At 36.5% G+C, this 14,902-nt stretch overlaps 1 protein-coding gene and 1 pseudogene across 1 annotated transcript in view; both read right to left on the bottom strand.

The window, feature by feature from the left end:
* Positions 1–14,485, bottom strand: part of UBXN4 (UBX domain protein 4) — a 32,533-nt gene extending 18,048 nt beyond the window's left edge. The window contains exons 1-6 of the mRNA XM_006921035.3: positions 14,227–14,485; positions 7,992–8,094; positions 5,621–5,649; positions 5,002–5,120; positions 4,205–4,382; positions 1,306–1,399 (exon numbers count right to left, since the gene is read on the bottom strand). Coding sequence (XP_006921097.1) covers positions 1,306–1,399; positions 4,205–4,382; positions 5,002–5,120; positions 5,621–5,649; positions 7,992–8,094; positions 14,227–14,308 — 605 coding nt within the window. The 5' untranslated portion in view covers positions 14,309–14,485. The remainder of the gene's footprint in view (positions 1–1,305; positions 1,400–4,204; positions 4,383–5,001; positions 5,121–5,620; positions 5,650–7,991; positions 8,095–14,226) is intronic.
* Positions 12,894–13,011, bottom strand: LOC112470683 (annotated as a pseudogene).
* Positions 14,486–14,902: the final 417 nt, after the last annotated feature.

Raw genomic sequence — 14,902 nt, 5'->3', positions numbered from 1 at the left:
AAGATGTACAAACTGCCAGTTATAAAGACAGACACAGGAATATAAAGAACAGCATGGGGAATATAGTCAATAATACTGTAATAACTATGTAGCTTGTCAGATAAGCACTAGACTTATCAGGGCATGGTGATCATTTTGTAAGGTATATAAATGGCTAATCACTATGTTGCAAACCTTAAACTAATGTAACATTGTATGTCAACTGTAACTGAAAAATAAAGAAAAAACAACAAAAACTTTCCTTTCCCATTGCAATTAAATAGCACCTGACTCCGACCTACGATAAAGGGCTACCTGCTGTGTTTCTTCTCATTCCCCGCCAAGTTTCCAAATCCTTTTCTGATTTCTGATTTTCACTTCACCCCAGGGTGGTACAACTATGGGTGCCCAGTGGTAGGATCATTGTTAGCAAAACAGAAGGGAAAAAAAAGAGAATGAGCCCCTGGGAAACTCTGGTTCCCTGCTGCCACTCTTCCAGCCTTATACCATTTCTCACCACTGTGAGAGGATCTACCCTGCTTTTTACCTCAAGATCCTGGCCCTGCCTTAACTCTTACGAAGAACAATCAGAATCTAGGTTTTGCTAAAATGAAGCTGATCTTTATAGTCACGAGTGAACCCAAATACCCAGACGTCAGCAATCATTTTGAACCTGTTACTTTATAGCTCTATGTGAACAAGAAAATGTCAAGTCTCTATAGAATTTTTAACTTTCATATAATACTAAGTGGTTCTAAGTCAAGATTAAATAATATTCCTGCTTATCCACTTACCATTAACTTATACAACTTCTAAGAATCTTAGTATAAAAGACTATGATTTGCTAATTACTACACCATTAAAAATATTAAACTAGAAACTATGAAAAGTCAGAAGTTTGTATCTGATTATTAGACCAACTTATAACACATGACACTTAATAGACATCCACTTATGCAGAACCCAGGCTCAGTATTCAGTCATAAAATTAGTTGAAGTTCCTGTCCATCTGGAACTTATTATCCTATAGCATAGAGAGATAAAAGCAGAAGTGACAGATGGAAACACACATGTACTAAAATGCCAGAGAAAAAAAGACTCTTAGAATGATAAGACCTAAAGCTGACTGATCACTTCAGAGATACAGAAGAATTTTACTTTTAGAATGTTATCTTTATAGATATAAAAGTTGACCAGGTAATAAAAAATTTCAACCCAGAATTCTGAAACTTCATTTGTGTAATTTTAGTTTTTACTTGAATTAATCAAATAACTAAAAACCACTGTCTTTTTAACAAAAATACTACTGCAAAAGTAAGAGCAAACCTTTCCACTCTGACAGTGAGGTCCTCTGCAGGTCTCTGATTTGAACATCCATTAATCTCCTGAGATGGCGTGGCATGATCTAAACTTCCTCCTCCTTATTAAATAAAAAGAAAAAAATTGCATTTAATGCCGATTTTTAAAAGGTATAAATCTTCTGAGTTATAACATTTGTTAATCTTGTTTCTTATACATTACATATGTTCCCTAAGAAAGGTGCAGGAGATAAGAAATGAGGAATTACTAATTCTGAAGTTTGGATCTGGACACAATAGTATATAAATAGGAAATAAGGCAGTTAACCAGTTGAAGGCCACCAACGTAAAGGTCAGAGGGAAAACATGAAGAAATATAAATCTGACAAGAGGGAGTACAACAAAAGCAGAGTAAGCATGCCTGGCCAATGGATAGGCTTCACTCTAGAGCAACATTGTCCAATATCTATGTTGTCTAGTTAGTTACAGGAGCCACTAGCCACATGTGGCTATTGAGCACTTGATATAAAGCTAATACAGGTGAGAGACTATATTTTTAATAGTATTTTAATTAAAACAGCCACATGTGGCTGTGGCTATAGTACTCAACAGTGAAGCTCTAAAGGCAAAGTTTGATCCTGTGTATCACTCTAGACTTACACTGGCCCGAAAGATGCTTCTGTAGACCAGAGGGATTCCTTAGAGAAGCTGCTTTTTGTATGTATCTACACTAGTATTCTTTTAAGAATTTCCTGAAGGATAGAATTTTGTCCTGGCCTGTTGCAGAAGACAGCTATAATCTGGTACTTCTAGAACCTCTGCCATTTCCTTCTTTACCACTCACTAACAACTTGATTCCTCTTTACATTTTTGATCTTTGTATAAGCAAGAACTAAGGAGCAACAAAATCTGCATTTAAGACCTATTCTGTCACTTCAGTAAATTAATCTCTCTGTGCCTCATCTGTGAAATGGGAATAGTAACTTCATAGAATTATTATGAGAAATGTGTTAAAAGAAGTAAAATGCTTAGGCTTTTATCAAGATTGGCCCATAATTAGTCTTTAGTTACCATAGCCAAAGTGAAAATATTAGAATTACTAAGTGGAGCCAATGGTGCACATCTCTTCCTACCTTTACATTTACCTAGGCAGCTTGAAATCAGCCAGAGGAGTAGTATTTACGCCCTGGAAAGTAGCGAACACTACAAATAAAGGCTTTTTTCCCCCAAAGAGCCTTTGTTAAATATTTACCAGGACACCACTGAATGAAACCCTTGGATAAGCTGATAAGCTATTTCATCCATAAAGTTATGTCTATATTCTGCATTTTCAAGTCATTTACAAAATGTCAAAGACAGAGAACTCTGTAGCATACCATTAGAAATATTCCTCTATTTGACATCTATCCATTTTTCTTTATGAGTCATAAATCCATCTAACTATATTGTTATACAGCACTTTTTCAGCTTGTCCACAGGATACCTTTAAAAGCTTTAAATTTTTTGCTGTTATCAAGATATGAATATCCTTGGCATTCATTTATTTACTAAAGAAAAGTGATTAATTTCCTACTGAACACACACTTAGAAAAGTTTTGACTTACAATTTTTGACTTTATGATGGTGCAAAAGGAATAGTCAGTAGAAACCATACCTTAAATTTTGAATTTTGATCTCTTCCTGGGCTAGCGATATGCAGTAAGTTACTGTCCTGTGATACTTGGCAGCAGCAGCCACCCACAGTTCCCAGTCAGACATGCAATCATGAGAGTAAACAACAAATACTCTATAGTATTCTGTGTTGACTGTGTTTTTTTGAAATTGTGCTCTGAGCATGTTTAAGGTAGGCTAGGCTAAGCTATGTTGTTCAGTAGGTTAAGGGTATTAAATGCATTTCCAACTTAGACATTTTCAACTTTGTCGAGACATAATCCCATAGTAAGTCAAGGAACATTTGTATTCAAAATCAAAAGGGAGTGAAAAATTTTGAAAATAATAGGTAAATGTAAAAGATAACTATTCTGCTACACACCTAAATGGACTACATTCATAAGAGTCCCCCAATCCTGTATGCATCAAGAATTTTTGTGACCTATGCATATAAAACCTTAAAATGAGACTACTGAGAAAGGATCTGAAAGCTGCTCTTCAAATATTCAAAACTTGTTATGCATAAGCAGCACTAAAGCAATGGAAAATTATAGGTCATCAAATTTCAGCTAAATATTCGGAAGAATTTTTCTAAAAACTAGGGCTTCAAAAACAGAATAGGCTTCTTAGACATGGTAATGCCTCTTCCTGTCATTAAATGTATTCAAATAGAGGCTTGATGATTATCTATCCAGGATGATGGAGTAGAATCATCTTTTAGGATGTGAATGTTCTAACTTCTTGATTTATCTAACCTAATGTTACTTAATACAAAGCTGTATTACATCAAACTCTGACCACGATTCCTAATACACAATATAAAATTTCTTTTGCCTTTTCTATCACATCCCCCCTTCAGTCACACCTCTATTTCTACAAGCTCTATTTTACAATTGCCTTTTAATTCTAATTTTAAAATTCTTAAATATGCATAGTATTTTATAGGTTAAAAAAACAATTCCAGATACATTAGTTCATTTGGACCTTTCGAAATCCTCTGGCTGGGACGAGATTTATAAAACTGCTGTCATAATGACAGTCCCTGAACCACAGCACAGTTACAGAAATTACAAATCAACTAGTCTGGACTGTTGCCTATTTGAGTTCAAAGGACATATTCACTGATTTTATCCTCTTCTGCCACTAAATGACACACGTGCATATTTAAGACCATCCTTAAATTTTAAGTTAAATGATGAGGGGATAGTAAGCTATGGCCTTTAAAATAAAGTAAAGGCATACTTCCCCTGTACCCAAAAGAATATACTAAAAATTACCTGTTGCAGAATCTGACTGTGTATCAGAAGAAGTGGGTAATGTCTCACAAAGCTCTACATTTCTAGACTGAGAGTGTTCAGAAATGTTGTCGGGTTCAAATGAAGTGGATGGAGAAGAAGCTGAACTTTCTGACTGACTGCCATTTGCCACTGATGTTTCACCTTTTAATGAGTGCATCTAGGGAGAAAACACATTAAAATTTAATTAACGGATGAGAATCTAAATTTACCATGGCAGATAAGACCGAAATATAAATCAAAAGGTACTCTATACTTTCTAAGTAAATCTGAACTATATAATCCTAAACATGACAAAATCATATTATGAAATTCTACTGCAAGGTGACAAAAACATAAAAAGATTTTTAAAGTACATTGCTTTTCCTTCAAATTACAATTCAAGGGAAAAAGTTATAAGCTATATTAGCTGTGTGCCCAAAGTGGATATAAATGCGAAACTGAGTAACGTCTTTAACCCATGTCAAGCAATATACCATTAGGTACCTTAATGTGACAGTAACTCTCCTGCTACACAGAGAGTGATGTGCATTATGTGGTTGGGTAAGGCAGGAAAAGAGAAGGGAAAATAAGGAGTCATTCAAGTATTAGGTACAGGCACTTCTAACTTCATACTGTTATTTTCAAAACCAGTCTAGGAAAAGGTTATTTACTACTTTTCAAGTTTAATGGCATGGCAAGTTCTCGAACATGCAGAGCAGCACCAAAAATATTCCAATGTCAAGTTCCTGACATATCATTTTCACGTTTATACAAAGAACAATTCTGTTCCTTCTCACCTGCCGGACTTTGTGAATTCGGGTCACAAGTTCATCTGCAGAAACACTTCCTGCTATTACTTCCAAGGGAATTCCACTGTCTCCAATAAAGAAACTGGATGGAACACACACTACAGGATCTGTACAGTTTAATTAAGTCTAACAATTAATGGGAAACAAGGGAATAATTTTATGAAACACAACTAATAAAGCAAATCATCTGTTAATTTCACAATATAATCAGCTAATGTTTACAAAATAATTGCAACTACTCCATCATTATGCCTGTAGTGCACATGTAAACTGACATGATCTATACTGCATAGCTGAGTGAACATCCACTACATTCCCCTCTATCATAACTTTTATATTTATCTTGCCTCTTGCCAGCTACTTCTAACATTCCAACCAAACTGCTCTATACTGCTTTCTAGATGTTCACAATTAAAAAAACTCTCTATGATTCCATTTGCTACAATGTATTGTTTCACAGGGCACTTAATAATATAAAGTTCCCTTAAACAAGAATGCATGAGTTCTAAATAAAAATGAGTGATTTGTAAATGTCATGAATTAACCAAGAGAAAGGTAAATCTTAAAGCAAAATATGTATAAAACCGATTCTCCACTGAAAGGATACAGATTTGTGAAAATTGTACGCAGGCTTCACTGTAAAACAAAATCAAACAGAAAGTCACTAGATGAATACAAATATTTCCCAAATAGTGAGTTGCTTTTATAAGAATTTACTGTACCAACTACAAGTATTTTTATGAACTACCCGTCAGCTGAAAAAAAAAAAAAAAAAACCATGTAATTATTTCACAGATCTTTTTTGGTTTTATAATTTTCATATTAAAGAACTTTCTCTTGCACCCCACTAACTGGTAGCTGGATTTTGTGGTTAATACTCAAGTCAATATCTGCCATGCTGCTTCCTTAGCAGCAAGTATACCTGAATTTAATCTTAACTTGTTACAAGAAGATATTAAAGCTGACGACTACTTATGCAAGCAATAATATACCTTGTAATAACAAAGGATTCAAAATAACCTAAATATCCAGCACTAAAAACTAATTATGCAATCATAAAGAAGAAAAACAGTACAAAAATATGTCAACATGCTACCATTTTTGTAAAAAAAAAAAAAAAAAAAGGAGAAAAACAAATATAAATGTATTTTCTTGATTTAGTTGCCTCTAGAGAAGGGAACTGGTTAGCTAAGAACAGAGATGAGAGACTTTACACTATAATAAGAGATTATTATACACACACTACAGGATCTGTATAGTTTAATTAACTATACAGCTCAACGCAGATGAGTAAATCTAAGAATTAATGCTTCCAAGAACTAAAATTTTGTTATTTTTTTAATATAAAACATGATTACCAAAAAAAAATCTGAAAATAGTAAAGTATAAAAAAATTACCAAGAAATCTACTCAGAAACAACCACTGTAAACTTCTGATGCGCTTCCTACCAATTTATTTTCAAAGCAAGCTATTTCCAAAATAGACACTAAAATGTTCCTAATTATGTAATTTTTTTATTATATAATAAATTTTACTTTTCATACTTTAAAAGACACACTAGATTCTACTAGCAGGCAGACCACAGTGAAACAAACATCAACCAACACTGTACACAGGTATCCTTGTATCCGCTAATAGAAATGTTTTTAAAAATGTTGCAAAATAAGTCTATATACAATCTCCAGAATTCTGAAAGTGTCATTTCTTCCACATTCCCAATAAAACCCAACATTCCTCCTGCAAGGTAATGGATAATATGATACAATATACATTAAAATGATGAGGTCTTTTTAAAAAAAATTATAACTCAACAGTTCAGTAACTATTGTGAAGCAGACTGTACAATTTGCTTTATGAAGTTTTGGTTAATATTAAACATTTTAAAATAAAGTTTATAAACTTACAAGTATGTTTCTAGGCATTGATCACTGATGGCTGCTGCTAACATCATAAAGAAAGATAACCAGGCATTATGTGCCTTCTAACTGAAGACACAGTCTGGGAGGAGGGGGAGAAATCAAAGCTGAATCTGTCAATTTACAGGAAATAAAAGAACAAACTAAAAAACACTAACAAGACTGGGATCAATAAAATACATACTTTAGGAAACTATAGAATAACTTGGTTTCTTCAAAAAATAAATTGCAAAGAAAAAGACACAGGGACATAGAGGGCAAGCCTATAGACTGAAAGACTTAAGACGGATCAACACATGACAATGTGTGGCCCTTCATGGATCCTGATCCAAACTGTAATAAGTTAAATTTAAAAACTATGACTCTGATGAGACAATTAAAAATTTGAACACTGGTAGGTATTTAATATTAAGAAATTATTTTGTTTTTTAAGTATTACGGTTATGTCGAAAAATTAAGAATCCTTATCTTTCAGAGACATACTAAAATATTTATAGACGATGACTAAGATTTGTTTCAAAATTATATGGATGAGTGGAAATGGGTGGAGTTATAGATGAAATAAGACTACCATGAGATGATAATTTTCCAAGTAAGTTGACAAGTTCATAGGGGTTCATTACACTCCCTGTTACTTTTGTAACATTTTAAAGGGAAGGAGGAGAGATGGATTAACAAAACAAACTTGTGGCTTTCAGGTACTATGAGGGACCTATAAATGTCCTTATTTCTACTGAATCAAATGACTTCATTCCTAAAAATGGTATCCAAAAAAGTGGTCAATCTTTCAGAGATATTCAATGTATGATTTACAATTACTTCCTAGTTCTCAGAAACTGGGGACCACAGTTCTTTTGTATTCCTACTAGTAAACTAGGAGAACTTAAGTTTTTCAGCAAGATATAAAGATGAATTTGGAAAATAGCAATCCGAATTTAAGTCCCCAATATGCCTTGGACAAAAATCAATACTGTTATCATCTAAGAGCATCACCATAAACCACAACCAGACACTATGGTTATAATATTTTTTAAAAATAAAAGATTAAAACATAAGCAAACCTTTTGGTATCGATTTTAATAGCAACAAAACTGTTTGAAGATGCTTCTGTCACTTTCTCATCTTCCCAACTTGCAGCCATCTGTGTAGACTGCTCATCATCACCTATAAAACATTTTGAGGATTCTTATAACGTAAGGCCAGTATGTACTGATTCTTTTCCCTGGAAATCTGGAACTTCAAATAAAATGTAATTCCACAAATACTATTTTGTACCAAATTTGAAAACTGAATTTTTTCCTAAAAATAAAGTATGACTATATGCAGTTAACATAAAAATAAAAAACAAAATACGGCCATTCAGATTATACACAGCATTTTCTAAAAGACATCCAGATTATACAGATAGTATTCGCAGTAATTGTAAATCGTGGGTAGAAATGTACAGTGACTATTTTGGCTTTTGTACACGATTTTATGTAGCACCTTTCTGTTGAGTTCAATGTCCTCTACGGCATAGCATTTTTTCTCCAGAATTCCTCCAAGGTAAATAGAGGCAGGTATATTCTGTTTGCAGTCTTGGACTTCCTTTTTATCACGAGCATGCTAATCATAAAAGTTATTCTGACCTGAAAAAATCTATGGTGATAGAATTCAGAATAGTGGCTACCTTGGTGGAGGTGCTACTGATCGGAAAGAGCATGAAGGAGTCTTCTAGGCTGCTGGAAATGTTTACATCTTATTGGACGACGGTTAAACAGGTATATTCAGGTATAAAAATTCATCAAGCTTAATATATTTGACTTCATATAATGTATGTTATACCTCAATGACTAAATGTTTTATAAGTTATAACTATCAAGAGATTGTTTCCATTCTAGAACTGTAATGTCTAGATTTTGGCATAACCACTTATTGGTGGGCAGCGGGAAACTTACCTGAGTGTCACTGAAAAATATTTCTGAAGTTAGCAGAGCTAAGCAATTCCTCAAAGGTGAGTGACCTTTGCCGATGTACAAATAAGTTTTCAGGCCACATATTTCATTTTACAAAAATGAGACCATTCTATACCTAGTCTTTTGTAAACTGCTTTCTTCCTATGGACACCCCCCTCTTCCCCAATTTTATCCAGCCTCAGCCTCCTCAATCTGTTATTGGTTCATAACTCCATCCTTTCAGTTCTCAGGCCAAAAACTTTAGTTATCCTTGACTACAGATGACTCTATCTCCAAAATACAGTTGACCCTTGAAGAACACAGGGGATGGTGTGCCCCAGCATGCAAACACACGTGCGCGCACAGACAGACAGACAGACACACACACACACACACACACACACACACAGAGTAGAAAATCCACATATAACTTTTGACTACATATTTTTTGGAAAAAAAATCCACATATGGACCCATGCAATTCAAACTATGCTGCTGTTCAAGGGTCAACTGTATATCCAGAATGTAACTACTTCTTACCACTTTCACTGCTACCACCCTGATTCATGCTGCCACATCTCACCTGGTAATTATAACAGCCTCCTAAGTGGTCTCCCTGCTTAATCTATTCTTAACACAGAAACTTTACTTAAAAAAGTCAGGTCACATCAACCCTCTACTCAAAATCCTACAATGGTTCCCTATTTTCTCTCAAATTAAAAGCCAAAGTTCTTCCAAAGCCCAGCTACCTCTCAGACCTCATTTCCTTTTACTTTCTTGGTATTCCTTTCCCTTCTATTCTGCAAATATGAAAAGATACACTCACTTTAAGGTCTTTGTACTAGTTGTTTACCCTGCCTGGAATACTCTTCCCTTAGATATCTACATGGTTAACGCTCAACTACCTTAAGTCCTTGTTCAAATGCTATCTTCTCAATAAAGCCTTCCCTAATCACCATTTTTAAATTACACTTTCAATTATTCGCAAAAGTCCCTTCTTTCCTGCCTTTTTTTTAATGTAATATTTATCACCTTCTAATAGACAATATTTTTTACTTATTATGTTTACTGTTGTCTGTCTCCCTCTGCTAGAATGCAGGCTCTAGGAGGACAAGGACTGTTCTTTTTATTTATTGATATAACTCAAATAACTGTAACAGAACCTGGCATATGATAAGTAAGCGGGTGGCATGTAGCAGGCTCTCAATAACTATTTTATGGAATGAACAGCCAAATTTTTAGTATAATTAAGTATTTTGGCAATTCTTACAATACTTGACTAATATTGCACATGTGAGTGCATTCTGTGTGAGATAAGATCCAGGAATACCAGGATTAGGAACTTGAGAAATTTGGCCACGGAAAAGTAAACAGCGACTAGAATGCAAATGAAGACCAAGACCAAAAAAATAAAAATAAAAATCCACCAGCAGACTGATAGATGTTGAAGAAGCAAACATAGAAAAGTATCACTTGCAGTGAGATCATTTTGAGCACCTCTTGAGACATCACGGGATGCAGAAAAATGTAAAATTCCAAGTCAATGACAAGATCATCAATCTAGAAAATAGCTGTAAAGGAACTCTCTTACTACAAACACTTCTTAGAGAAGACTGTGAGACACGAGAGATCCTTTTTATTTATTCCTTCTTTCATACATTCACTACTTTATTCTACATTTACTTTGTGCTAGGCATTGGGCTATAAACTAAATATAAATTAAATAAATCATTGTCTGCCCTCAATGGAGCTTAAAATCTAAAGGTACAAAAAAAATGCTTGTTTCATAAATAACTATATAGTAATAAATGCTGTAGAAAAACAACAGAACAGTGAGAAAAAATAATGAGACCTCTTTAGATTGCTCTGGGAAGTCTGCTCTGTGGTGATACTTAAGGTTAAGACCAAAAGGATGAAAAGGTTTGAGCCACGCCAAGGGCCACAAGAATTCACTAAGCAGAAGGAATATAGGAGTAGGGAAAAGCCTGTGTGATTGGGCAAATCGAACAATAGGGGGAAAAGCCTGTGTGATTGGGAAAATCATGAACAATAGGGAGAAGACAAAATGAACTGAAGAGTTATAAAGTCAAAAATGATATCCACACTTAGGGTTTATTCAATTGGATGTAAGGCGGTGCCATTTACTTAGATGTAAAACACTGGGAGAGAAAAAACAGATTCAGGCAGTAAATATACTTTTAGGCTTGAGAATCCTGGGAGGCATCCAAGTAAGAATGTAGGTAGCTGGAAGTACGGATCTGCTACTCCTGAGGTTGGTGCTTTGCACTCCCTCACCTATGTTGTACCACCATATGGTTAGGGTCCCAGATCTAACATCCCCACTAATAATGTCTGTCCATGATTCAGCCTGGTGTCAGCAGAAGCTGTTGACCAAGAGATGTAAGGTTAAATGGAATTACTTAACTCAACAAGAGCTATCTTATCATTACCAGTAGAATTATTAATAGCCAACTTCAGTACCTTTAGTTTCTTAGTTTTAATCAAATTATGAACTATGCCATGGAGTAGGTGGGCCTAAGATTTTAGGAGATTTTAGTGGTATCTGCAGTAGTCAAAGTGAAGGTACTTAAAGAGAACAGTACAAAATCAGAAGAGTTGCAGACCCAAGTAGAGCCAATAACTCCAACCTAGAAAACTTCTACCAGTCAAAACTTAAAGGCTTTTATTGTCTATTTTAAACAAAAAAGACCGTAAATAGTCTGTCGAGGAAATTTTAGCCCCCTAGTAACACTAGTCAGTGAACTGACATCTTTCCTTCAGGATTCTTGTCAGATTATTCTATCCCCCAAACAAAATCAAAATCTTTTCAGTTTTATTTCTTTCAATTTACATAGCTATAATACTTTGAAAATCCTTGTTAATTTGTTGGCTGAACTAGTAGTAATCTCTCCAGTTTCCTAACATCAATCCTACTATATTCTTTAACTCATCCATGAAAATTTTACTAAATATGAACAACTTGCCTAAAATGTTTCCCATTTGAGTTGTTGTTATAGGAACTAAAGTATACAATTATGACCAGCTATACAGATATCTTTTAAATTTTCTACTTTGTTAGTATATTATTGTTGAGGTCTCAGACCTAAGAAAATCATGAGTTCTATCATGTATTCTTCAGACTTCTGAACAAAGATCTAGGCAACCTGTAAGTGCTGCAGTTTCATGACTCCACTGACTTCAAATTCCTGGAGTGACACTAATCCTATCTAGTCTTGGAAATTAACTTCCTAAAACTCTAGAAAAGCCAACAGTATTTTGAACTGGTCAAGGGACAGTTTACTTATCTGACAGATTGCTAATGGTCTTCCTGCAAACATTCAACAGTCACTGATATTCTAAAAGCATATAACATGTGCTCACCAGTAAAAAGTTAATTGAGGAATGCATACATACAATGCCCCAAGGATCTATAACTTTATTTTACTATTGTAATAATTAGCACTGTTTCCAAATGGATTTCTAAATGTTTGTTAATTAAATCTACCATTTCTTCTTTCAAATTAACTGGTTAGCCCAACAGTGCCTTCTAGGAACATTTGGACATGATCAGTTGTGTTTTTTGTTTAAAAACATAGCTATCACAATCCTAGATTTCCTGATTTCTATACAATTTCAATAACTACATAAAGTCTACAATTGTACGATTTTTTTTCTTAAGAAACAAAAAAGACACTTTTTGAAGCTGCTTAAAAAAAGCCTGTCAAGCAAGATGAAAATCCTTTTTGCAAACCTGGTGCATGTCGCTTAACCACTGTGGACAGAAGCTTCCTTGTCTATAAAATGGGGTAATAAAACCTGTTCTACCTACCACAAAAACCAACTGAAATATAACACAAATATAAAACATAAAATGTCATAAAACTATTATTATACTCTTAATAAGCATAGTACTTATCATTTAATTTCCCTTTTTTTAAAAATTATTTAGGCGAGGCAACCTTCGGTTGACCTCAGATTGCAAGGACCTTGTCAGCTTACAATCCCTTATTTATTTATTTATTTATTTTACGCCTACAGCACCTGGTCTTCCTAGGTGGTCTCCCATCCAAGTACTAACCAGGTCCGACCCTGCTTAGCTTCCAGATCAGACAAGATATGGCTTGTTCAGGGTGGCATGGCCGCAGACTCCCTTTCCTTTTTAATTCACTTTTTTCCTTACAGGATTACAGCAGTTATTTATGTGAAATATAAACTGTAAAACAGCATAAGAGAGTATGAACTAACAAAACTCTTCTAAATTAACAGCATATGGCTAAAAATTTAGCATAACTTAAAACAATTATAAGTTTCAAATTTAATGTTAAATGAAATTCATCAATTTATTCATACTACCGTACATAAAGTTATATAGCTTTATGTAGTCTCCCAAGAGTCATGAGTTAAAAGTAAGTATAACGTTATTAAACTCAAATAGTTGAAATAATACGCCTCAAATTAAAGTTATCACAAACACCGATTCGGTTCACGTAACGAGAATCAGCAAATCCGCAGAAGCACAGGTTTACTGTAAATCTAGAAGATTTTTAGTTAATAAAACAAGAGAGTAATAAAATACGGAACAAATTAACCCACAGCAACCCAGGGTAAATGAGTTCATACACATTCTGAAAACTGTTGATTAGATTAGGAAGACAACAAAATGAACCAAAAACTGAACGGCTACTACTTCTAAACGGTGAAAAAGAATCAACTTGTTACAAAGCAATTATTCCACATTAGGCTCCCCCACCCCATCATTAAAAAGAATCAAACCGATATAAAGCTCAAGAGTTTGCGTTTCAAGAACATATGAACGCCAATAACCGTGAACATCAGATGATTTCTCTTTGTTGCTTACCAATGACACAGCTTTCTTCCTGATAGTCCACAACTAATTACGAACCCAACTGCCTGAATAATGGCCTGTTCCTATCCCCATCTAAACACTAGAACTACACGCGGGCGTTAAAGTATCCCGAAGTGGGTTCTATGAGGGCTCCCAAGAGGGAGCTGTCGTGGGGGTCCGTCCTTTGGCGCCGCGGGTCAGAGGTTCGGCGAGCAGCACCCGGGCTGGGCAGCGAGGGCCTGCTCGACGCGTCCGTTTGTCTAGCGCAGAGAGGTGTCGGCAGAGCTCAGCGCGCTTTGGGGGCGAGGCTGAGACAGTGCCTCTTCCCGGGTACCGGGAGAAGTGGGAGATGGGGATCAGGCCCGCTGTGCTTTCAACGGATGGGGGAAGCACCGAAAAGCTAGGGACGGGCAGTCCCGGCCTTTCGGTACACGAAGGAACGGCTGGGGCCTCCTGAGGTTGGAGGTAGGCCGGAGGGGGTGTCCCCGCCATATCTCGGGCCCCCACTCCTTTCACCTGCCACGAATACCACGAAGACCGCGCCGCTCCTCTTGGCCGACGCGATGGCGGCCGGAATGGCGCCCTGGAACCACAGCATCGCTCCACTCAGCTCAAGAGGCTCGCCCCGTGTGCTGTCGCCGCGGTCCCGGAGCTGGCCCCGCCCGCCCCTTGGCCAAGCCCCGCGGCCCCCGCAGTCCCAGCTGGGCGGTCCCTTCGCCTCCGGCTCCGCACAGGCGCGCAAAACCGTCAGCGGCCCCCTGAGACGCGCGCGAGGGCGAGGAGCGCCCCGCGTCACGTGACGCCACACGTCGCCGTCGGCGCCGTGCCCTAGTGCCTTGTCTCGTTGGCAAGTCGGTACGTGCGCACGCCCGCTGGCCTTAGGCCCGACAGTCCCGGAAGTGGAAGGAGGCACTGGGAAGGATGATTAACCACAACAGCGCGTCGGCGGTGCCTCTGTGAGGCATGACGGGAATTGTAGTCTTTTCAGGCTTGTTCTTCCTATTGTGGGAAATGTAACTGGTTTCCGGGCCGCGACCGAGGCTGTAGTGAGAGCCACTTCACAATCTGTAACGGAAAGAGGAGGATGTGGTGCTCACTACGGGGAGAGTCTGTCTTCTGCCTCTTTGAGACGTTAAATGTGGAGTAAATTGTCCCCGCTCCTAGTACAAGCCTGCTTAATGAGGGACGATGT

Source organism: Pteropus alecto, unplaced genomic scaffold (genome assembly GCF_000325575.1).
Source record: "Pteropus alecto unplaced genomic scaffold, ASM32557v1 scaffold3, whole genome shotgun sequence".
In the NCBI taxonomy this organism is placed as follows: Eukaryota; Metazoa; Chordata; class Mammalia; order Chiroptera; family Pteropodidae; genus Pteropus; species Pteropus alecto.
Note: the sequence above shows the minus strand (reverse complement) of the source record. Positions and strands in the feature narration are given on the sequence as shown.